At 38.5% G+C, this 26,628-nt stretch overlaps 1 protein-coding gene across 4 annotated transcripts in view; it reads left to right on the forward strand.

Annotated features, from left to right (window-relative positions):
- The window catches only part of igsf9bb (immunoglobulin superfamily, member 9Bb), a 96,011-nt gene that overhangs the window by 27,179 nt on the left and 42,204 nt on the right, over positions 1 to 26,628 (forward strand). For all 4 annotated transcript variants that reach the window (XM_027134165.2, XM_027134166.2, XM_027134167.2 and 1 more), the window contains exons 4-5: positions 13,520 to 13,671; positions 25,979 to 26,096. In XM_027134165.2, coding sequence (XP_026989966.2) covers positions 13,520 to 13,671; positions 25,979 to 26,096 — 270 coding nt within the window. The remainder of the gene's footprint in view (positions 1 to 13,519; positions 13,672 to 25,978; positions 26,097 to 26,628) is intronic.

Consider the following 26,628-nt stretch of genomic DNA (forward strand, 5'->3'; position numbering starts at 1 on the left):
AAAAATTCCCTTGTTCTGTCTCTGAAGTTTTTACGGTGGATCTGATGCACCGCCATATTGGATTGTATTGTTACAATCATACTAGCTATTTAAAATGTAAGCTAACTGATTAGCTATATATATACATATATATGCAGTTTGTTGCAACCAGTCAGAATTTTTCAGGTTTCTGTGGCTGTCTGTTGGGATTACATTTCTAAAAATAGTGAGATTTTTCTCTTAAAATTCATGAGCTACGAGTAATGGTGTGTTAACTGCAAAGTTGTAAATGTGGCATGTAAATGCTAACAGTATATTTGCTCAGCCCTGTATGCTGTTGCCTTGAGAACTACTTTCCTCTTCATCTTCACACTGCTTCTGTACAGCATTTTTTTTTCCTGTGATGGACATTCAGCTCTTTGAAACCCTTTGCAAACATCTGCTGGGAAATCTAATTCTGTAATTACACAGGGAAGCAGACAGATTTTGCCTATTGCGGCCTTGTATTGTGGATGTTGGATCACATTTCTAAATCTGGGCAGCTCAATCTCCTCAGCGTGCTGTTACAGAGGTGAGGAGCCACAGCAGCACCGACTGTCTGTCTGGGGCCAAATTGAAAACCACTGAGTTTGCCTTATCAGCTAAGCTCTGCGACAGAATGCGAATATATGAGACGGAAAGAACCCTGCACTATCCTGTGTGTGTGTGTGTGTGTGTGTGTGTGTGTGTGTGTGTGTGTGTGTGTGTGTGTGTGTGTGTGTGTGTGTGTGTGTGTGTGTGTGTGTGTGACAGAGAGAGAGAGAGAGAGAGAGAGACTTCTGTGTGTTTGTGTATTGTCGTCTGATCATAAATCTGGCAACTCAGCACAGACAAGAGTGTTGAGAGGACAGTTAATCTGCGGTGTGTGTGTGTGTGTGTATGTGTGTGTGCTTCCTGCAGTGTGTCTAACACTTTAATATCAGTACTTGTCTCTAAGAGCTACAGTCAACAGCTACGGTCATACTTTTGCTACAGCAGGTTACACGGCAGTATCACCTAATTCTTGCCTCTTTTATATTGACGCTGGATATTTTTTCCAGATTTCATCCATAATTTGCCCCTTGGAAATCATAGGCATGCCATTTAAAATTGATTACTTTTGGAAACAGATATTTTTTTAGCTGTAAGTAATCTAATCAACATTGTTGCAGATCTTGAGCCAGTGTCATTGGAGGTCAAACATAATTGATTCAGAAAACCGCAAACGATAGAATTAAAACTTCGAAGTGAAACTTCGGAGTGATCTAGAACTTTCCATACGGGCATATAATGACAAATCTGATGGAGCATGCTGACAAATCAAGGCACAAACAAGTCGTATTAAATGAGATATATTAAATCTACGTGCATAGAATTATTAGAACAGAGTACTATCGAACGGGCAATTCTGATTGGTCAGAAACTGTTGATTAATTTTCTATAACATCGGCAATAACAGTAGTTATGCTTTGTGGTTTCGCAGGAAGATGACAATTTGCTTCTTTTTTGCATTTTTGTCTTTATGAAAGAGAAAACAAGAGACTGGCAAGGGAACAACCATTTATAGCTGCTATAACTTAAGTGATAACAGACACAAATTTGTTTCATGGATGATCAAATAAATGGATAAAAATGACCACGTGTCATTCTTTAATATGGTAAATTGTTGTGAAATACAAGGAACTGCCAGATTCCATTAAGATTTTGGATTTTTTATTTCATCAAAATCTTGATGTTTCCTGTATTTGTTTGATTGTTTAATGCAACACTTCTAAATGTGACTCTGTCACACCCATTACTAAGTTTAAACATTTTCTCCCTTCTAACTTATTTCATGAAATGATTAGTACAGTAATGTTAGTTAATTAAAAAAATCAGTTTGCAGAAAAAGTAGCCTATGGGAATAAAGCAGAACAGGCAACACTGTCAAGGTGATAACAAGAAACACCAGATGCCTTGATATAAAAAGATGAATTGTCTGAGGGTTCTGTAAAAGGGTCGCGTCCCCCCCCCCCCCCCCCAAAAAAAAAAAAAAACTTTTACTTTTAATGGAGAAGCTTAAAATACCTAAGTGACCCACCTGAAAGAGACCCAGTGGAAAACTACTAGTCTAGCGTGTACTCCAAGACACCTAAAAATCCTTAACAAGTGCCTTTATTTCAGAGAAGCCTTTGGAAGCTGTAAGCATCAGTCTCTGCTGTGGAATTAGTACTGGCATGCAGAATTAATGCTGTTGATAATGTGACGTCGCTACAAAAAGTCCTCTTTCTATTCCTGCAGACTGCTGTGCTTTGAAAAACAAGATTTTACAGTACATAACCTTATGAATATATACATGTGGCCTGGTGATGAATTCCCCGGAGTCTGTGAGAGGGATCCTCAGGGTGATGGGTAAAGAGGTGTGCATCAGGCTGTGCTAATCGCGGAGCAGTTACTGCTCAGCACAGTGAGTGCTTCTCCACCAGGCTGTCACTGAGAGCTTTTGATCCACAGTAGCTTCCGCTCCCTGTCTCAGAGATGCCACTGCCGCTGTTATATTGTTCCTGTGATATTCTCACCCTCACACATGCTCTCCAGTGGCTTAAGTGTGAGGGAGGAGAGAAGGGGGGGTGGAAATGATGTAATGCTGCAGGGAGCAGGCACTCGGGAGATTTGTGTAGGTGAATGTGTACATGTGTAGAAGCATACACACGGAGGCATGTTCATACGGCATCGATCAGTGAGTGTAAACATTAGCTTCTGTCTTTAGTCACTGAATTAGGCTTGTTAAATGCACCATGTTAAGTGAACCATGACGGTTAAAATGTTCATGGATATGTGAGGCATAAGCAATGAAGCCTAGAAAAACTGCTTTAAAAGGATCAGTAATGGATTTTCTGAGCAAAGAAAAGCCTTTTAAAAGTTACGGTCTCTTCCTCACAATTTTCAACTGACAGGATTTTTTTTTTATAATTATGAAACAGCATACTATATATGTTTTCAACAAGATTGTTTGTATTAAAGACAATTTACAATTTTTAAATACTTTAATTTGTTAAAGAAAAAACTGATATGCCTTCGATTAATAGTCATACAGATTACACTTCCTTGTTCAGTGTGATAGATGTGCTAAATAATAGATAATTCTATCTTCCAATCATCCATTTTTTTTTACATGGTTTATAATGCTCAGGGTTGTGGGGAAACTGGCACATGTCCCAAGGGATTCAGGTCACAAGGCTGGGGACACCCTGGATGGGGTGCCAAACAATCGTACAAGCCTCTTCACACACTATGGACAATTAGAGATGCCAGTTCACCTTGATCACAGTTAAAGATGCCAATCCACATCTTTAGACTGGGGGAGTAAGGAAAGTACCCAGAGGAAACTCCTGAAGCATTGGGAGAACACCTGAAACACGTAAAGGTGGGAAATGGGAACAGGACAAGTAAAATAAAAATTCATGTAAAGGATAACTCTGATTAAAGGCATTGAAACACTTTACATTGCATCAAATATCTAAATACAAAGAGTGTAGGTCTGATAGTGTACTATATTTATAAAGTAAAAGGTGTGTACATATGGCAGACTGACATTACTATATTAATGTAAGTCATGATTTTGATCATTCTTTTAAATTCTCATTTTTTCAGGTACTGAGACAAAATATCAAGAAATTCTAATACCCGCCATGTGGTGGTATCAGTTTTAGCACACATACAATCCACCTTGTATTTCAGTTTTAGGGCATTTTTAGAAACATTCCAATTATCATATTCATCAAGGCTAATAAGACTAACAAACAAGGCGTGCTAATTTGCACATATAAAAGGTGCACCCTCTGCAAGGTCTTTTAGATAATCAGCATTTATTGAGATTTCTCATGCAAACTGTTAGTAAATAAAAAAAACCCAGAGGATGAATGAGAAGTGCATGTTGCTTTTTTCATTTCAGTTCATTTCTTTGCACTGATTAAAAATGGTACAATGTCCAGGTCCCAGTTTATGTGTCAGTTCATCTTACAGTTTCTGTGGATCTTTCATACTCAGACTTCTGGCGCTAAACATAGTAATGTATCACAATTTAAATTTCACAAATATAACAAACATTGCAATTATCTTCTTTTGTTAATATCACTATATCAATACAGATGTGTGTAATATGAATGTCAAATCCCCTTAACGTAAATGAGAGCTTCTGTTGCCATAGAAACCTGGATAAGCAGTATTAAAATGAACTTCGTATTTGAAGGGTCAGAGAAGAGAGCAAAGTGATTAAATCTGTTCTACCACAGCAGCAAGTCAGCGCTAATCCTGTGGGATTGAACAAGAGGGTCACCATTGTTTAGACTGACCCTTAAACAGGATCAGAATTGTATTAGGAATGGGTCTACATGGCAAAACTGTGTATTCCTCATACAGTGCAAGAGTCTTTTTTAGTATTTTTCATTAGGATGCACTTGCATGAGACAGTACAAAGTTCATGTAGCAGTGAGAGGATTTTTGGAGGATCATGACTTTTAGGACTATGGAAAATTACATTACCAGTCACCAACCTCTAGCATAAGAATGTTAACAAAGGAAATATAGTATTGGTATCATTCGCAGACTCTAGTTGTTCTTGCATACCAGACTCTAAGTTCTTGCATACCAACCCACAACCCACTGATTCAAAACACTGATGCTGGCCATTACTCCTTGTACTGCACCCCGCACCCTCCGATCTACCAGCACTGCTCGACTGGTTCCACCATCTCTCAGGGTAAGGGGCAAGTATACTGCAAGACTCTTTTCTGTTCTGGCACCAAGGTGGTGGAATGAACTTCCCCTAGGGGTTCGGACAGCTGAGTCACTGGCTATTTTCAAACAGCGATTGAAGACCTACTTATTCAGGAAACACTTCAACTAGCACTTCTTTCCCTATTTTTTGCATTTATAAAAACAAACAAACAAAAAAATTTGGCTCATGGTATCTTAGGTATGTAACCTAATGAACCAGCATTAATGTATCCAATGTTAGAGATTTAAGCAATGTACGTTGCCCTGGATAAGGGCGTCTGCCAAATGCTGTATATGTAAATGTAGTTGAATGAGAGCTCCAGATACTAATATTACAATAGATACAGATATTAATCAATAAGATGATGTTTAAGACATGTTTGTTAAATGTTAAATGTAGAGAGCTAGCTAGCAACACCGTGATTTATATATATATATATGATTTTAAATAAATAACATGGTGATTTTAGAAGAGATTTGGGGTGCTGTTTATGTAGTACAGCCAACATGCTGATGGCTGCTCACGGCCCTGTTTATTTTGTCCCAATCCTTTTTCCCTAAATTGGTCACTTGCCAGTTCCCATCCACCAGCCAGCTCTCACCTGTCATACAACAGCTGCCAAGAGGGGAGACGCCTAACGCCTGTTTTGATAACTCCTGTTTCCTGTGAGACATGTAAAGCTAGCTTCTACATTTTTGAGCTGCTGCTTGTGCTGCATCACAGGGCAAACCCTCACATGTCTACTCTCACAGATGTGCACAGTTAGCTAGTGTCTGTGTTATTGACAGGGAGGAGAGGGAGATAGTTCCCTTCCACTCATAGCCAATTTAGCCAATTTAATCTCACAAATTCCCTGATGATATTTATTTATTCCACCACATAGGAGTCAGCCATATTTATGTTCAAAGCCATGGACTGTATCTATATCTCTGACCTCAATTAAGTTTTTCTTTATGTTTGTGCTCATTAATCAGCTAGTGCTCCAGTCTGTCCTGTAGAAGTTGTAAGGTTACGTTTGAATGCTAATGTAGCCACTAAAACAAACCTTCCATACAAGTTTGCAATACACATACATAAAGTGCAAACCATGTCATTTGTTGTGCAGATGTCAGATGATCAGGGCGTGTTGTGGCAGCAGCTGGGATTTGGTCTTGTTGATGTTGACTCTGGGAGCTCTCCATGGTGCTGATGGCTTCACAGCCTGGTGTAAGTGCTGAGCATTCAGCTGAGTGGGTCTGACCATATGCTGCAGTCACTTTGCAGATGGCTTTATGGGCAATAGCAAAGGCCACAGTCCACAACAGACAACAGCAGAGCACTGGAGAATAATGAGTAAACTGTGTTTAAAATGTGTCATTGGCCACACTGTTATTTGGCTCTCTATATGGATATTCATCTTCCTACACGATACCGTGACATTTTAATGGCTTTAGTACTGTATGTGTAACTGATTTATGTATTGTCATTTGTGCAGACAGGTGTAAAGGCAATCTGTACAATGTGATTTGGTTTTGTTCCTTGTAACCTGTGTATAATTTCCCTAATTCATTCCTGGCAACTAAAAGGAACACTATCCAAGATGACTAATATGGTGCTTTTACATATTTTAGTGCTAAAGTCATACCATCTTCTGTGCATCTCATTAGGAACGTATAATATGTTTGTTTGTTTGTTTGTTTATTTATTTATTTCATACACCAAAACTGATTTTTTCCCCAATTCATCCATGTATAAAGACATGCCATAACATTACATTTCAGCATAAACATGATCAACTTTGAAGTACAACTTGGCCATTCTACTAAAAGCCTAAAAGAAAGGAAAAAGAAAACCAAATCAACATGAACCCCATTAACACATCAGCACCTTTTTGTGCACAGTGCACTCTCACCAGTCTCCAAAATCTTCCCATGATTCATTTCTTTGCTTTATGATATGCTGCATGGAAGGCAGATATGAGCCAACAGTCTGTGAGGATGAACATCAGTCCTGGGGAAAGAGGATTTTCCTCATAATGACTTGTTTGTAAATGCTGGATATGACATTTGCATTTGTCTGTAATTAGTTCTGGGTATCAGTTCCAGATCTCCTCTCTCTGCTGGCATTGATGCTGCTTTATTCTGCCCTGCATTTATGTTTATTTAGAGCATCTGGCTGCTCTCTGCTGTGCCATTGTCTCACAAAATGTGCGATTTGATGTGCGGTTTTGATGGTGACGAAATTGTTCCCTTGTGATTATCAGTGTATTTTGTTATGGCTTTTCTGAGAGCAAGTCATTTTTTAGAGACATTTTATGCACTTCATCTGCATACAAAATAATGACTGAGCCAGTAAAAGAGAGAGTTAGAGGAACAGACAGAGAATGAAACAGAGGTAAATGCATCGCCAGTTGCAGTGGCAGGAACACCATGAGATGCCTATGAATTAAAAGGAGCTCAAATGCTCTTCTTTCTCTCCTGAGTAAACCATTTCCCTCGAAGGAAGTGCACAACACCTCATTCTGAATACTTCTTTTACACTTATTTTCTGTAGTATGCGATGGATTACACTGAAATTGAAATTTATTTGTAAAGCACCTTTGACCATGGATTACTGAGCCTCCAAAAGCTGTTATTTACAGTATGTTCTTGTAGTCAGTTTGGTCATTTGTGTACAATTACCATTTGTTCACATGAGCAAGCAGCATGTTGCTTATGTTGCTTGTTGTCTGAAATTAAATAATGCACTAATTAGTGTGAAATTGCTTCTTGACTTATGAGTTAAATAAGCTAATTGATGGTAGGAACTAATAGATGTGAGAAGGGAACTGAAGAAATGTGACACCACTTGTCAAATGGCAATTGTCACTTGCTAGCCTGAACCTAGGATTACTTCTTTCCTTTACTTTCATCTTGCAAGCCACCTTTATATGTTGATGGTGTTTGGTAGTTTTTGTTCATTTGGCAGAAATTTGTCTGACACTGAGTGAGACATGTTTCTGTAGCCCATATGCAAGAATATTTGGTTTTATTGGCAGAATAAATTCTCTAAACAAGCCCTCCAAACACATCTCAAAAGAGTCAGATGCCTCTGTTATACTATTGGACCATTTCATTACTTTGCTTGCATGGATTAGCTCCACTAAGAGGAAAGTCTCTGCAAATCAATACAGTTCTAACTGATCACCTTTATCCAATGATGAACCATTTCTACCCTGATTGATAGAACTGTTCTCTTTGAAGAGAAAATTGATGTAAATGTTATACAATGACCTTCACACTCACCAAATTCAGCCCACCTATGGGAGTGTGTGTGTGTGTGTGTGTGTGTGTGTGTGTGTGTGTGTGTGTGTGTGTGTGTGTGTGTGTGTGTGTGTGAGCGACTATGCTCTCCACCACCATGATCAAAATACCTAGTGAGGGAATATCTCTTAGGAATAGTAAAATGCATGAAAGCTGTTTTGGCAGCTTGGGGTGTAACAAATTCTTACTAACACATTTTACGTTGTTTTTTCCTATTTCCTTTTCATTTAAAATATCTGTTGATTTATTTACAGCCTTTTTCCAAGTTATTGATGAGGGTTAGACTAATGCCAAGAATTAGCTGTGTATACATTTAATACATTTACAATAGTTGGGCTTCGGAGTGCATTATACTAGATTATTAAGACTGTTGTGATTTAAACACACTAGCTACAGAACTAGCATGTTTCAACATGGTCTTTGTGTTCATACACAGCCAAAAAGCTTCACAGCAGATTGGCATAGTGGAGGTGTTTGGATAAAGTTTAAGCATAAGGGATAAGTGGAATAATCTGATAAGAGACCATTCTACAGAAGTACAGTTGAGATTTACGGTTGAGGAAGAGATGCGCATGTTTATTTGAAGTGAATGATGAGAAAGATGAAGACCTAGGTATGACCAGATCCTTCCAGCCTGCTTTTTATAATCTTTAAAATCTCCTTCAGTATAACCACAAAGTCTGACTATAGCCTAGAACCTATCTGTTCCTTTGATACAAGCTTCTGATTTTATCTCTGGCTCCTGCTGAGACACACACACTGCAGGGAAATGATGTTCTTCTTCAGTGAAGTAGATAGAGTATTTAATATTTATCATCACACCGTGGCATATCTCTCAGTCTGGGCTGCTAGTTTAACCACATTTCTCATTTGTCACGTAGTCACGATTAGAAAGGTGGAAAAAGGGTTTTTAACAGAAGTTTTGCCACAATCCTTTGGGTCTCTGGGCTCTGAGCACATTGTAAAAGGTTCCCTTCCCTAGAGGACATTTATATCACATGTAAAGGAAAATGTAAACTTCTGAAATATCATTTTGTTTGTTAAGCACATTTTCCTTCATAAATCACTATTCGATTATTTTAATACAACACATTGATCTTTTATTTCATATGCATTTTTTTCATATAGATTATATAAACCTTTTTACTGATCTATAAAGTATTGCACACCTAAACGTCAATCTGCTGTCAAAGTAATGGTTTCTAAAACTCTCCGATTTTATATAGCTGTAGAATATAGCTGATGTTTTACAATTTTCGCTAATTTTTCTCAGGATGGATTAATGTCAGCACAGTGTAGACAGCAGAGTAGTAACCTGGAGACAGTCTGACATATTTTTAACACTATGAGTGGGGCCGTTTACTTCTAAGTAATGTTCGTATATACTAAACATAGTATGTCATTTTTGTTTTACTCCACATTCGTTCTATTTGGTCACCTACCCATTCTCACCCACTAGCTAGATCTTACCGACCACATGCTTCTGCTGAAACGTGTGAAACCAGCTGCTAATGCTGCATCACAGGGCATCTGAACCAACCCAGTCTCACGTCTGAACACATAGAGGGACGATCAGTCTGCCCTCTTCCACATACATGAGCTCACAAACACCCACAGTTGACATTGTCACTGAGATTGTGAGGGGAGGCACAGAATGCCATCCCTCCCATCCAGGAAGACAGCAAAATCATCTTTTTTACTTTTGTATTCATTCATTTAGAAGACTCGTTTATCCTACTTAAAAAGTAGGAAATACAGGCAAATTTAGATATATCATGCAGAGGACAGTGCAAGTGGTGCTGCCAGTGGTGCTACTATACACATATATTGAGTAGGGGTGTAAGAGATTGTGTAAGTGCAGATATTTTATCTTTATTTTGGACGTTACATTAGGGCTTAAGTAAGTTTTCACTAAAGAGGTGATCTTTAGCCATTTTTTGAAGGTTGTGATGAATTCTGCTGACTGGATTGAGGTTCTTTCTTGGCCTCCAGGACAAAAAATGTCTATGATACTGTTGTGATTTGTGATTTGATCTCCTGGCTTTCCAAAGCAGTGTTTTGTTGTTGTTGTTGTTGTTGTTGTTTTTTAAGTTTTAACCTGCTCTTATCCATTTTGCTGGCATGAGTTTGCATTTTGTTGGTGATGCACCAATGATCTGCTCAGCTCTGTTTGATGCCTTCAGTAGTCTTAGTAATCTAACATGAGAAGGATATAATTAGAGACACAGAGAAGCACAGTAAGAGGCCACTTGTTCCAAAAGCTCTATTTAGCCTCAGCAGATAGCCCTCTTTATTGACACTGCAGGTGCAGCCTGACTGGCACCAAACACAACCTGCTGGAGCCTGCTGTGTGTGTGTGTGTGTGTGTGTGTGTGTGTGTGTGTGTGTGTGTGTGTGTGTGTGTGTGTGTGTGTGTGTGTGTGTGTGATCAGAGAAAGAGGGACTATAAAGCCTGACACTCTGCTGTGTATGAATAGAGAAGCTGCTGTTACAGCACTTTGATTTCTGCCCACTGCAGGTGTAGTGCCAAGTGGATCTGATGTCTGATTCAGCGAAAAATAAGGCATGTCTTATTCTGTCTGCGCATGCCCCGGTGTCAAGTGAGATCACTGGAAGGCTTTAGAGCCTGAAGCAGGCCATAAGATCAATAAGAAACTGTGGCTGTGTAACTGCAACACACTCGTGTCCAGGGCGTTTTTTTTTTAATCACGCTCTTGTGGCCGTCAGCCTTTTGTGGCCGTCAGACATTCTGACAGATGCTTATGAGAGAGTGCTTGTGTGTGTGTGTGTGTGTGTGTGTGTGTGTGTGTGTGTGTGTGTGTGTGTGTGTGTGTGTGTGTGTGTGTGTGTGTGAAAGAAAGAGAGAGAGAGAGACACTTTTTGGAGTGTTGGTGTTTAGTCAGCATTGCAGGTCACTGCTGTGGGAGTATGTGAGTGTTTCTGAAGCTGAACAGAAAGCAGATGGAGTTTTCTGAGAGGACAGATGTCTCTGCTTCTCGGCCTCATCGCCTGTTCTGACATGTGAATCTAGTGAAAGAGCCTCACTCGCTTTCTGCATTACAGATACAATTAAATAGAAGAAAACATCTTTAAAGTGTGTGGCTGTTACAGTTTGTATATCATTCAGAGGGTAATAAGCCCATAAATGACTGTATTACTTGAGGCTTGGCCTGGCTGAAGTGTTAGTATAATTTATTAACATCATGAAATACCATTGTGAGTATCCTGAAGTGTCAGCGTTTTTACAACAGCATTGTTACTCAACATATTCAGTGTTACAGGTAAACATCTAAATTGAATTTGATGTTAGTATTATGATGGGCCATGCTGGGTTTAGATCGGTCATGTTGGGTTTAGATGGGTCATGTTGGGTTTAGATAAGCTATGTTGGGTTTAGATGGGCTGTGTTGGGTTTAGATAGGCTATGTTGGGTTTAAATGGGCCATGTTGGGTTTAGATGGGTCATGTTGGGTTTAGATAGGCTATGTTGGGTTTAGATGGGCCATGTTAGGTTTAGATGGGTCATGTTGGGTTTAGATAGGCTATGTTGGGTTCAGATGGTCTATGTTGGGTTTAGATAGGCTATGTTGGGTTTAGATGGGCCATGTTGGGTTTAGATGGGTCCTGTTGGGTTTAGGTGGGTCCTGTTGGGCTTAGATGGGTTGTGTTAGGTTTACATGGGTTGTGTTAGGTTTAGATGGGTCCTGTTGAGTTTAGATGGGTCCTGTTGGGTTTAGATGGGCCATGCTGGGTTTATATTGGGCATGTTGGGTTTAGATGGGCTATGTTGGGTTTAGATGGGTCCTGTTGGTTTTAGATGGATTGTGTTAGGTTTAGATGGGTCAGGTTTGGTTTAGATTAGTCATGTTGGGTTTAGATGGGTCCTGTTGGTTTTAGATTGGTCCTGTTCTATTTAATGCTGCTTAAGTTAAGAAAAAGAGTTTATTCAGTTCAAGACTGGTACATAATAAGCTGGTTTCAGAGGTAAAAATATATTTTTAAAAAAGTACCTTTTTTATGCTCAGCTATGGTGTTCAGTAGGGATTTTGTGTGAAAAGTTTGTAAAGAAAAGAAAGTCAGGTAGTTTTAAAGAATAAAATAAGGGTAATGTTCTTTTCTAAATTGTTAGTCAATTAAAGTGATCTAGATATGATTTATTTGATATTTTCCTAAAATCAGCCTTAAAGGATGTTAAAGGGTTAAAGATTAAGCATTAACGGGTTAAGCCTGTTTTTCTAGTGTGATGGTGTGGAAGTCGCATATGACTATATGACTATAAATTTCACAATGAAATTTATTTGTGTCTGCAAAAAATGAATAAATATCATAATATAATATAATATAATATAATATAATATAATATAATATAATATAATATAATATAATATAATATAATATACATTATGAACAACATTTACTTCCAGAAAACTTGGTTGACAGACAAACAGATAGGCAGATAGATAGATAGATAGATAGATAGATAGATAGATAGATAGATAGATAGATAGATAGATAGATAGATAGATAGATAGATAGATAGATAGATAGACTTTATTAACATTTCATAGTACAGTTACATAGCAATGGAATGGTGTTTAGAATCTAGCACCGAGTATTAGCATCTAGTACTAATGAGTAACTCCTGAATGCAAGTTGTAGACCAGACCCTGAACACAGCCCATTTACCTTATTCATATTTTAGTCATGTGGATTCTACAGCAATTTTAGTCAATTCAGACTGACTAAACTATCACAGATATTAACATTATTCCAATGAGCACATTTTTTCCACGAATACACTCTTCTAACTTTCTAGAATTATATAGCTGAGCAAAATAGACACTAAAAAAGCCCAGGGTATAAAAACATCTTATCACAAAACCACTGCAAATCAAATGGTTACTAAAGTTAGCAAGCGAGAATGAGAGGATGTTTCTCCAGCATTAGCAGCATCAGCATACACACTCAGATCAGAGAAGACAAGGCTGTAGTCTATCTAGCACCTTGTTTGCAACCACAGAGGTGCTTTCTCACCTCGCCTCTCGCTTCATAATCCTAGCACGTCTTAATTCATTCTCTTGTAAAATCACCTTTTAATGTGAGCGCACAGAGATTTACTCGCCCAGTTCTGACATTTCATCTGACATGTTTATTTGCTGAAGACAATTCTATCTTACGTGGTACGTATTATTAAAATGTCCATTGATGTCTCTTGTTCATCTCACGTTTGGTCACAAAGTAACATGTAACTGAGAGAATGTTAAACTGCTTTACTGTCTTTCCATGTGGTCATAAAAAATAGAATTTTTTCCAAGTGTTGAATAAATTGTTCATGATTTAGCTGTCTCTTAGAAAAACGAAATGTTGCAAGTGCAAATGCAGGGATTAATATCATGCACCTGCATGTGAATGGATTGATCTGTAGCAGATAGTGGGTTGTATGTAAAATATAAACGTTTAAATAAGCCTTGTTGTGTTGCAGCTCCTCCAACCTTCACGGACACCCCACCACAGTACGTGGAGGCCAAAGAGGGGGGCAGCATCACTCTTAGCTGCACGGCGTTCGGCAACCCCAAACCCTCGGTCAGTTGGATACGGGAGGGTGAACAATTACAGGATAGCGCCAAGTACAAGGTGAGAAGAACTTTCCCTTCTCAGCTGTTATATTAGCTACAGTATACAACACACATTTTATCATTTTATTATTTGACATGTAATAGGCAACTTGTTAGGGGGGCACGGTGGCTTAGTGTTTAGCATGTTCGCCTCACACCTCCAGGGAAGGGGTTCGATTCCCGCCTCCGCCTTGTGTGTGCAGAGTTTGCATGTTCTCCCTGTGCCTCGGGGGTTTCCTCCGGGTACTCCGGTTTCCTCCCCGGTCCAAAGACATGCATGGTAGGTTGATTGGCATCTCTGGAAAAATTGTCCATAGTGTGTGATTGCGTGAGTGAATGAGAGTGTGTGTGTGCCCTGTGATGGGTTGGCACTCCGTCCAGGGTGTATCCTGCCTTGATGCCCAATGACGCTTGAGATTAAGTTCGGATAAGCGGTAGAAAATGAGTGAGTGAGTGAGAGTGAGGCAACTTGTTATCTTTTTGTTACAATGAGACTTTTAATTATGCAATGTCTGGAAAGCTGCGTGGTACTTTATAACCTCTCGTGATTTAGCTCCAGCTCCAGCCAAAATAGCATGTTGATAAAGTAGCTAGCTACATTACAGGGTACTGAAAAACTAGCCAACTATAATGAAGCTACCGTGTCAACATATTATTAGGCAGCACATTTCATCCATTCATTCATCTTCAGGTGGCATTTTAACCTAGGAGTACAGACATGCTGGAATGGCAGTCCATCGAAAGGGTATTACGCTCATTCATACATTAAGGGAAAACGCAGAGGAAACCTACGTGGACACAGAAAACAGGCAGTAATCCAAGCTAAGGTGTTTCCGGAGGTCTTGGAAAAACGCCTTCTTTCAAAAAAACCCCAGCATACTACGAAGGACAAAACAGTCATGCAGGTTGATTTATTTTAGAAAACAAATAAACAATCAAAAACTACGGTTATGGTTAGGGTTAGAGTTAGGGTTAGGGTTAGATTATCAAATAGGCCACGCCTACCTGATGACGCAATATCTGTTACGCTGTACTGATCCCTGGAAATAAGTGCCTGTCGAAACACACACCATGCTATACTGTCATGTTGATTTAATTGAGCCATGAATGTTCTGTCAGGGCTGAGTGTGTGTGGCTTCTTGCAAAACTGAAAGTGACACGAAACCCTTTTTACTCTCGCTTAGACAGATGGACATGTGCTAAGCTCTCTATCATAGTCTACAGCTTCATAGCTTCATGCTCTGTGACCCTGTGAGATGGAAAACTCCCGCTGAGTGTAATACTTGATTCAGAGTGAAGAGAACACATCACAGTGAGTGTGTGTGTGTGTGTGTGTGTGTGTGTGTGTGTGTGTGTGTGTGTGTGTGTGTGTGTGTGTGTGTGTGTGTGTGTGCGTGTGTGTGTGCGTGAGTGTGTGCATGTGTGTATCCACAGACAAGGCCGCAGATGTGTCACTGCACATTGTCTGAGCAATTTCTAACTGCTAACTCTTTCTCTGTGTTCCATGTCAGCTGTCTTTTTTTTTTTTCAGACAGATACATATTGATCAGATGAGCTCCTACAATTGGAGTTGTTTCAGCAGAGTCACTAGTCCTCTAGCGGCTGTCCCTATGAACAGTCACTTTGATGTGGTCCTTTGATTGACACACGTCCCAGTAGAGTCTCCACTCCAGCTGCCACTCTTGCAGCCTGTGATAGGTGCTGAAATTGGAAGTGACAGGTTTAAAGCTGTTTTCCACCACTTTCAATGTCAGCCTCTGCCTTATTCTCTATTTCTCTCTCTCCATTTCTTATGCACTTGTTCTGGCTTACGCGCTGCCTTTCTGCCTTGTTTGTGGTGTTACTCCTGTCAAATATCTCGTAGTTTTGCCTCAATCCCTTATGCTTTGTCACTATGATTCAGACTATTAGTTTGCATGTGTTTGTTAGCATTTTAGCTTAATGGTCTAAGTTTCAATGTGATTTCCACTTTTAGTTGTATATAACACCTGATTTTGGATTGTCCCATGGCTTATGGATTGACTGTGCATTACAGGAACTCTTGTACCGTTTGTTTCAGGCACTTTCTGTTTTTATTTAATTTTCAGTGAATGTGCAACTTTTAGATCGGGATCTTTTTAACTTTAATTTTGATAGCAGTTGAAGGCAGCACAGGTTATAGAGGGTGAGTGAGGAAAATAGCTTAAACTAAATAGACAGAATTGTAAGAGGCATAATTAGCTATGAGGTTTGGAATTTTAGTATAGTATAGTGTTTATTTAGTATTGTTTGTCAAAGATGGTGGAAGCAAAATCTAGTGAAAAGCCTTCCCAAGATATTGGAGGCTGCCATAATAGTTGATAATAATGTTGAACGATCATATAAGGGCAAAATTTGTCAGGTGTCTATGTACTTTTGGAAAATACTGTAGCAGACCAGATAAACAAGTGAAAACATTGTCTGTAGTTGAGCGATTTGAGATAGCTAATCTTAAAAAGCATCAGGGCTTCTGTTTCTGCTTATCCAATCACACACATACTTAGCTTTTAGAAGCTCATTGGATGAGAGACTATCTACATTACTAAACGGTAATATCAAAGATTTTTTATTTTATTTTCCCTCTTTGGTGTGATTTGTGATCTGACATTGGCGTTTTTAAATGGATAGCTGAAGCAGAATGTTTAAAGAGAAACAGAGCGAGAATGTGCTGTATATGTTTATTCTCCCTACTTTACATTCAAACCAGATTCTTCTGTTACACGCTTCATAAAACCAGCATCAATACTGAACAAAATATAACCGCTTTCACCTGAACTGTCTAAGAGACCGAGCAAACAGACACTATACTACAAGACAGATGCTTAAAATAAATAATAAAGTAACAATATGTATACAAGTAACAATATGTTAATATTGTAATATGACCAATACAATATGGCTCTGTTAAAATCTTTAATGGAATCTTTAATGGAATCTTTTTTAATCTTTAATGGAATCTGTTAAAACTTGGTGCTTCTTATAGCATCGTTTGGGGCGTTGATCTTGTTTGCATAGCCCGCGTCAGGTAATTTCCATATGAATGGCGCGCACATGGTAGGTGGGATTACATTAGCGCTAACGAGATCGAGCCAGAAAAACTGTACCTCTCTTTACTTACATACAGATTACACAAAAAGACAATATTTTCTTTCGATTTTAATTACCTCATTTAAAAGTAGACATTTCAGGCTTTCATTAGACATATGTATCATGTTCGTGTGATAAGTATTGGCGGAGTTATTAGTTCATGTTTGTAACGTGTTTCAGGAAGATGGTCAAGGAGACACAGATGTCTGAATGCACAACCTGGATATTTTCTTTATTTGCCAAAAGCACAGCGTTTTGTTGTTATTATGAAGGCACTCATATAAAAGTAGACACTTCACAGTTTTGAATGATGTATTACATGTATGTGTATGATTATGAATGACTGAGTATTTTAAGTGGATTTCACGTTGAAGAGGTAAAAATGTGCCAAAGACGCGCCGGTGCGCCTGTCGACCCCAGAGGGTTAAACTGCTAAGACAGTATTACCAGCACTAAAGTTATCACTAACAGGTAGCTTATGTTAGTTGCTTATCTGGATCAGTAAGCAAGGAATTTTTTGTCACTGGCATTTTACAGTTTTACCTGAATATCGTTGGTATACAAGTTTAAAACAAAATTTAAGAAATGAAATTAGCTTAGATAACTATTCAACTCTTACATCTAGGACTATAAATTCAGTGACATTGACTGAAGCAGTAGTGTTGCATGGTCAGTTCGTTTTATATATTTTTTTAAACCTGGGGTGAAGTACAGCCCTTTTCTTTTTAGAGAAACTACAGTAAATGTGGCTTTGTTTCTGCATACACTGTGAGAATGGTGGACTGCACACTCATATACCCTTAATAGGAATGCAGCGGTGGCACTAATGGCATGCTAAATGTAAGGCATCTGTTTATAGATACTGTAGACTCAGCAAAGGGAATGTCAGAGTAAAGCATGGTTCAGTCTCTCATTTTATAAGGTGTTTGGTTTGCAGTAGCACAATGATCAATGATGTTTTCATACTCAAAGCTGAATTCTGGCTAGAAAATGGGAGCAACAGGCTTTTTTCCTTTAAGACTAAACACTAAGCAACCGATGAAGGATGAGGTTTTGATGAGAGGCGTGTTGCCATGCATAGCTTGTTAGTTTGAGTGACAGATAGAATTTAGCTGACGGAGAAAGAAACTCAGATCATATTAATAGAGAAGATGGAGAGGCAGAAAGGTTGGTTCTTTTTATTATTGCATCCATAATTTCCTCAGTAGGCTGCAGATAAAAGATGTTCTGCTAAGATACACACACTGTTTTATAATACTAGATTTGTATTAATTTAAAGTGAATCAGTGACAAAGACGGTAAACAAATTTACTGGAGTTTAAATTAAAGAGTAATTATTAGCTTTGCCAGGGCTGCCAACTTTTGAGTTCAGCTTAGAGTGAGATTCTGGGGGCGGGGCTTTGGTTATGAGGGAGGGGCTTATTGAGGGGCGTGGCTTGGTGTGGGGGGAAAATACAAACACAAAATCCTTGCATTAACAGAAGTGTATTAAGTATATATTGATTGTCAAAGTATTTGGTATGTGTACAGAATTTCTTGGGAGATTTGCATTACTGTACATTTAATTTTCACAAACATTTTACAGAAGGATAAAACATGGATAGAATTAACATGTGTTTAACATGTTCGCAGATTAATGCAGCTCCCACTTGAACCCTGACACTTTAGATAACATCCTATAACAGAAAATTCAAATTTATCCATACTGACACCACCACCAGTCAAAAATCTGGACATGATTGATGAGTTGTGATTGATATAAATAAAATCAGATATTTGTTATCTGGAAATGCTTTTGTACTGTATTTTATGATAAAGTTATGTAAAATAACTGCTCAGTGCTGCAAAACAAACAACTCTGCTAATGCAAACTTAATTCTATATAAACTATATAACAGCATAGGCCTATTAGTTACTAGCCTAAACTGGGCAGAGACACAGATTGCCCTGTAACTCACTGACCTGCCTGCGTTCACAATTCACACGGTGCAGATGGGAGGGAGAACGGCTGACTACACAGTTTATGGGAATAAATTGTGTATTTCCCTCACAATTGTCACAAAAATGTCTCACTACACTGTCTGTCTGGTCTCTCTGCGCGTTGCTTTGCGAGCTCATGTGGCGCAATTTTTTTCCCCTGTCTGTGTGAGAATATGGGGGTGTGGCTTGAGAGCGTGAGAATCTGGTCAATTGCGTGAGTATCACGCTGAATGCGTGAGAGTTGGCAGCCTTGGCTTTGCTTAACAGTGTATTATCCACAGTGTGTCTAACCTACATTATCTGAAGGAATAAGTATGGATGTGTAAAAGAGATTTGGGGCACAAGGTGGGGGACATTATGTACATGGTTCCAATTCATCACAGGGCACAATCTCACACATACATTCACATTACAGATAATTTAAACAATGACAATCGACCTACAACACATCTTTGGACTGGGAAATCCAGAGTACCTGGAGGGAGACCACTGATGTACATGGAGAACATGTAAATTCCATGGACACAGGGCAGATGTGTGAATAAAATCCCCAACCCCTGAGGTGCGAGGCAAATGTGCCAATCACTAACTCAACATTCAACCCCTCCCCTCACTTGTACACCATGCTCCCTTCCCCCACGCTTGTATACATGTAATTCACTAAGCTAGCATGAAATCTACCCAAGCTAGCTATAGAACATATATAAAACCACCCATCTGATCAGAAACCAGATGCTTTCTTACTAAAAATACATTTCCTGAGGGAAGTGCTTGTGTGTAAAATGCAGCTGTGCAGTGCGCTGAGCCTAAATAAATCTCCCACTTCTAGATTTCCTCCATGTATTTTACTGCCATGGTGTGCTAACATAGAACAGCAAAGTCACTAGCACTTTAAACTTGTAGGAGCAGAATGAGTATCATTTATCTGGCTCAGGAGCTGGGACTACAACGAAACAAAAAGCATGGGACAGAACAAGAAACATATCACTAACCTTGATTGGTTGATCCCATGTTGCTTGATCTCTCTTTAACTTCATCGGAAAAAGTGAAAATGCAGCACATCAGTCAAACCTATAAAGATATCCATCAGTCAGACATTCATATAAATATCCTGAGATCTTATTGGGTTAATCTCATTTTACATCCTTGCCCATATTGGAATGAGTAAACACTTTGCTTTTTTGATTGACCAGTAGAATTGATCTGTTTTAGTAGCTTTAAATGGTCCAGATGATTGTCAGACTACAGTATATACAAGCAGCACTGGGATGGTTAGGTGTGAAATTTCTTCAGTATCAGAGATCATGAAATTTTGGCTGAAATCATTAACAGACTATTTAACACATACAGTAACAAGTGTTCTCTGTGACAGATTATACAATAATGAGTATACAAAATGAAAATGATGTTATTCTGCCTACATCATCAACCAACATAATCTGGTTGTATAAACTACTATTATGTCCATTTTCTGTCCATTATTGTTCCTGAAATGCATGAAGGCAGGTACGCTCGTAACATTACATGAATAAACGTGAGTATTTTATACGATTTCATTTTAAAGTCTAGTCTTTTTTCACCTCCTTTTGGTGACTTTTATATGACTGTCATAAAAGCAGTCACACAATAGGATCCAAAAACAAAACTTTCTGACTGAGAACCTTTTCATCAGTTGTCTTTGATCGTAGCAATAAATTGGCTGCCACTAAGAACATCACATTAAGACCAGTGACCTTATCTTGTCCAAAGAATTGTTTTATGATGTGCGTTTGTGACTGGTACAGATCTATTGGACTATAAATCATGCCAGGCTTTAGGCTCATGTCAGTGTGTGTATGTGTGTTGTTGGGTCTGCTGTAGTCTAGCCACATGTCTCCATCTGGTTAATTAGAGTAATTACTGTGTCGCAGATTTCTGCTGTTTTGAATAAATGGGCTGTACTTATCTATGTTCTTGCCTCTGTGTGTGTGTGTGTGTGTGTGTGTGTGTGTGTGTGTGTGTGTGTGTGTGTGTGTGTGTGAGTGTGTTGTCTTATATGCATTCACCCAGCTCCCAGCTGCTTCAGACTATCGTCATGAGTTGAAGCAGCAAACTTATAGTCTTCGAAGTTTAAGAAAAAAATTTGCACTCTCGCAGCTACAAACTGTTTATTATTCAATTACAATTAATAGTAATGGTGATAATCTTTATCGATTGACTTTATGTCCATATTGTCACCATAGTGATAACTCCTACACAGAACTACACATGATAAATATATATATATATATAATATAAAGGGCCCAGTTCATCACGAGTGTTGATTCTGCATGGATTACCAGAAAGTAAATGATGTCACAGTTCCAGATTTTCAGTACTGGAGCACTTTATTGACAACAGCTAATTACATTACCAAGCTTGATTTCCTGAAGGGGTATTGGCAGGTCACACTAACTGCCAGTGCATCACAAGTTTCAGTGTTTGTAACCCCTGAGCATTTTTTGCAATATCCTGTAGTGGTGTTTGACTTGGGTAATACTCCTGTGAGCTTTCAGCAGTTAGCTGAATCACTAAAATGATCAAATCAGCTAGTCGTCTGCATGTTCTGATCATTTAGACACTTTAGTTGCAATGTTTCTAGAGCAACAAGGCATTGATAGATGAAAATTGTATTTTCTGTGAACTGTTCATCATTCAGAAGCAATAAAATCACAAATAACTATGCGTTGATACCTTTTCAATACAACAATTTCTGTTTCAGACCAAAATATCAAAAAGCTTCACAATGGAAGCCTGTACGATTAGGATATATTATGAAGGGATATATTAAAAAAAATCAAGGAAAATGACTACATAGCATAATATTAATACAATAAATAACCTAATAAATAAATAAAGCAATAGATATACTGTATTACAGGCCAAAAACAGCTTTCATTGTCCAAAAGTGGATAGTCAGTTTAACATCGTTCTTTGCTTAAATATTTTATGGCCTCTTGGTTTCCTGGCTTCATTTTTGGCATCTTGGTTACTTTGTTGTTGTTGTTTTTGACTGTTTGTCAGAACTGGGCACACAATAGCAAGCTAAAGGTTTTCCCAAGATGTCAGGGTTACTCATATCTCAGGCAGGGATATAAACTAATCTCTCTCCTCGTCTTTCCTGAAGAGGGCAACCCCAAAGTGGTCCTCGGGGTCTTTTTATCTAAGTGTTGTTACATGATTATGTGGCGAAAAGGAGAAAAAAAAATAATGAGTCCTGAGAGGGAGGCTCACTGATGGTAAAATGCCATACTTTTATGCTGATATGAGACCAGGTTTGCTGCCTTTGCAGGTTGTGCTTAAGAGTTGAAATCTGAAAAAACAAAAAAAAACAACAGGTTATAGATAAACAGATAAACTACCTTGAATGTTGAGAAATAAGAGAAGGACTAGTTTTGGTGTCAGCATCACTTTCTTTACCTGTATGACACAAACCATGAACATACTTATTAGCATACGTAATTATTCAGATTTGTGTGCTAACTATTTACAGATGCAAAACACCTCATGGACTTTACTCTGACAAAATAGTGTGTATGTTAATGTCTTATCGGTTCAGTGCGTCAAATATCCAAATCTGTATTCGAATTTAAACCTGAAGTGGGGATGATTTAATTAAGAAACTATGCTCAAGAAACAGTGTGAATTATTGAGGGGTTGAAATTAATCTCTGAGGAAAAATGTGAATTTTGTTCAGTTCCCCAAACCTTTCTACTTAAGGACTATATGAAACTCACTTGCTCATATACATTCCTTGACCAGGCAATTACTAAGGATGAATTAACACTACATGCATTGCTCAGCTGCTCATGTTTATGTAGCTGTGCATTGCATTAGAAAAACAGTAGTGCATCTGCTATTTGACTCTGTAGTTGTATCATAATGTATGTTATCTGTTCATTCCAAAGTATACATTTGTTCTGGTTCATCTCTACTGTACAGTATGTTAGTGAGAGTGACTGGTACTGATATCTGCAACTTTCACACGGTAGCCAAGCTTAAACTGCATTTACGGAGCTATGTGCATTCTATATGTCAGCCTTTTAAATGATAATACTTATGTTTGTTAATGCTTCGCTGCATTTAATAAACAAAATGCAGATAGCTAGTGTATCTCATCAATGCAGTTTCATTAGTCATCTATAAACAGAAATAAATAAAACAAATTGTTTCACTTTATTTAGCACAATGCTGTTGAATCCAAACAATGTCTAGATTTAAACCCTGACTTGCTTTATTCTGGTCAAAGTTGCAGTGGATTTAACAGCTCAGGATCACTAGCCACAAATAGACCCTGGACTGGATGCCAGTTCATCGCAAGCAACCACACACACATATGCACCCTCATTCACACATAGGGACAATTTAGAGACTGGCCAGTCTACCTACTGGCACGAGAACCTGGAGGACACCCATATAGTCAGGCAGAGCATACAATACTGATTAAACTGCCAGTCGGTGAGGTTGGAAAACAATTCAGTTTACTGTTGATTTTCACCTCAAAGCACTTTATTATAAAAAGAAATAAATGAAATAATAATAATAATTATTTAATAATGACAATACCATTAAAGTCAATTAAAAAATGATTACAAAAGACAAACCATTGAAATTTCCTCTGATCATAAAACAGACATTGACCTTTTCCTCTGCCGAACCTGTTTTGATTTTATTTTATTTCAGGTTTTTTATTTACACCAATAGTGTGTTTCATGTAAATTAGATGTTAGCGGGTGTAGTCTGGGGTGTGTTGTATACATATGATATGTAAATAAGGAACTAGTTTGCATTCAACATTCACACAGCTGAAGATGATTCATCATTTGCTATCAAATCACAGAATGTACTATTTTCATGAAACAGATGTGACTCATTCATGTATCACTCTTTAAAATAAAATCTTATCTGTGCTATTTTATTGTTTAATTTATATTGTGTACCACAGAAATGAAATATGAAGGCTTGTTACCGAATGTAAACGAAACTTTTCCTGCCTTTGACCAGTGGGTGAGGTTTCTAAGAAGCATGTGAACCAAGCAGCTGCTATAGTATTAAGTCGTCATTTAAATATAATTTCCATCAGAGCTGATCATGACCTCCCTGGGGCCCTAAGCAAAATTCTGCTAAGGGGTCCTCCTACCTGACCCGTGAGCCATGTAAACCATTTGCCACACATTCACACTTGACACCCCACTGCTCCCACTACAAATCTCCCTCCTTTTATAAAAAGTTTGCTCCTAGTGAATATGCAATAGCAGATATCAGAAGTTATGTTTTTACTAGTGTAAAATGTAATTCCTGATATCAAAAATATTGTTACTACTAGAAATCACATTCTTAATATTTACATTTTAAGTATTGAAAACTGAATTCTTGATATCAAAAATCCATATCATGTGAATGTATAAAAGCTAAAATGGCTTGCCATACTATATCACTGTGTTCTATAGTATGCATGAGAGCAATACTTGATCACTGATGGTTATTATTTACTGAGGGATGTGCATTCATATTGACCTGGCATTATGCCCATTCCAGTGTAAATCCATTGGTTTCCATATTGCATTAACGTTGTTGTAACCTTGATTGAGAGACTATAAACATTGTCATTTAGGAGTGTTATCACGCTACTTTTTGTACTGGTCCCCACACAGATGTTGCTGCTGTATAGCACGCATGTCATTTCGTGCACGATTGCACGTGCATATGAACGCATGTGCACGCGCGTGCGCGATCGAGCTGCCGTTTATAAACACCGTTGCCCTTGGGCGTTTATTCACGCGAATGTTCACACAATAAATTGTTGTGTGACAGACAGACAGGCCAAGAGATGCACTGGCAAAGCTAGCTAGTCAGATAGAGACTACAGACAGAATCACATCAACTTAACTTTACGGTTATTTGCTCTTGCTGACAACAAACTTGAAGAAAACACAAGATTACCTGAATGCTATTCTCGCCGATCACTCTCATTTTGTTTCTTTTTTCTCTTTTCATGGAAAGATGGATAACTCCGCTTCATATGCCCATCTACACAGTAAACATTAACACACACTGTAAAATGAGGCAGGGGAGGCGGGGCCTTGCATAATTTGCGGGGCCCTACGCAACGTGCGTAGTGAGCGTATAGGGCCGATCGGCTCTGATTTCCATCAGGAACAATAACAAGAGACAATAGGAACAATAGAGACCTTTGGTATTGGTAACAAATTGGTGGGACATGGTAGCCTAGTGGTTAACTACCGAATGGAAGGCCGTGAGTTTGAATCCCAGGTCAATAAATCTGCCCCTGCTGGGACCCTGAGCAAGGCCCTTAATGCTCAATTGCTCAGTTGTATAAAAATGTAAGTTGCTCTGGATAAGGGCGTTAATGCGACAAATGCCGTCGAAGTAATGTAATGTATTCAATAACACTGGTGGAATCTCCCTGATGTGTTAGTTCCCGAGAATCTCAAAAGACATGCTTTATTAATAAACGTAAACGTAACTTTATTGTAAACGTAATTGTTGTATAACAAATTTTACTCCAGAGAGGGAAGGTCATGGTGATAAGCCTTCTCTTTATGTTCTGGATATTGGGAGAAGTGCAGGATTCCTTCAGGGACCAGTCCTGGGACCAATTCAGCTTCTACAGTGGAAAGCACTGGACTTTACTACAGTGGAAGATGCTTTGATAGTCACAAAGCTGTTGTACATTGGTGCTGGTAACAGCTTGAGGGGACTGTAATAAAATAGGAATGGCGTATCTGTGGGTGTATGAGAGAGAACAGGAGCACATTGATCTTTAACTCCCTGGTGGAGTGGCCTGGTTTATTTGATCTCTCTTGCGTTGCCCCTGCCTCTTTTGCTCTCTTTTTGAGTCATGATGTAATAACAAATACTTGATGTTTTTGGTTAATGTACTACATGTTTCACTGACATGTGGAATTGTGTATGATGTATTTAATGTATACTGATACTTTTTTTAGACTCATTCCTATTCCTGACAGACAGTTTAACATATGCTTAGTATACAGTGTGCTTGTAACTATAATCCTGAAGAAAGGATCCTTAAAGCAACCATTCATATGATCGATCAAAAATATTGTTGACTTAATTACTTACCCAAATTCCCAATTAAGTTACCAAATTCTTTGCCTTATTATTATTATTTTTATTAATACTATGGAAAGTGGTGTCATTAATTATTGAGTCATATTGTTGACACATCCTCTGTTCAACAGGTGAGCGATGGCAGTCTGACGGTGTTGTCCATCAGCCGGCAGGACAGAGGAGCATACACGTGCAGGGCCTACAGTGTACAGGGAGAGGCCGTCCACACCACACGCCTACTCGTCCAAGGTAGTACAGCTTGACCTCCAGTGTTGTAATGTAACAAAGTGCAAATACTTCGTTATCGTACTTAAGTAGAAATGTCACGTATCTGTACTTTACTTTGCTATTTAAATTTGTCAACTTTCACTTTTACTCCACTACATTTCCTAGATAAATTGTATACTTTTACTCTGTTATATTTCCACTAAGCATCTTCGTTACTCGTTACTACAAAATAAAAATCAGAAGAAATGTGTGTGACTGTAATAAGGGAGGTTTGGCGAATCACTGCTCCTAGATTACATTATGCGTGTCCGCGCGCGTAACGGAGAAGCACAGGCACAGGCACGCGCAGCGAGCACGCGCAGACGGAGCTGGAGGCGATTAATCAGCGGAAAGCCGCAAAGACGGCAACCAAAAGCAGTGAAATGTCACTATTCTTATTACCAGTGTTGTAGCACAAACAAAATATTAATGCAAACAATCCATTCAATACTAAATAAAAATAACATTTATTGATTTGGTCTTTGTCTTGTGAATATTAGTTTATTAACTACTA

The sequence above is a fragment of the Tachysurus fulvidraco genome, chromosome 21, assembly GCF_022655615.1.
Source record: "Tachysurus fulvidraco isolate hzauxx_2018 chromosome 21, HZAU_PFXX_2.0, whole genome shotgun sequence".
Lineage (NCBI taxonomy): Eukaryota > Metazoa > Chordata > Actinopteri > Siluriformes > Bagridae > Tachysurus > Tachysurus fulvidraco.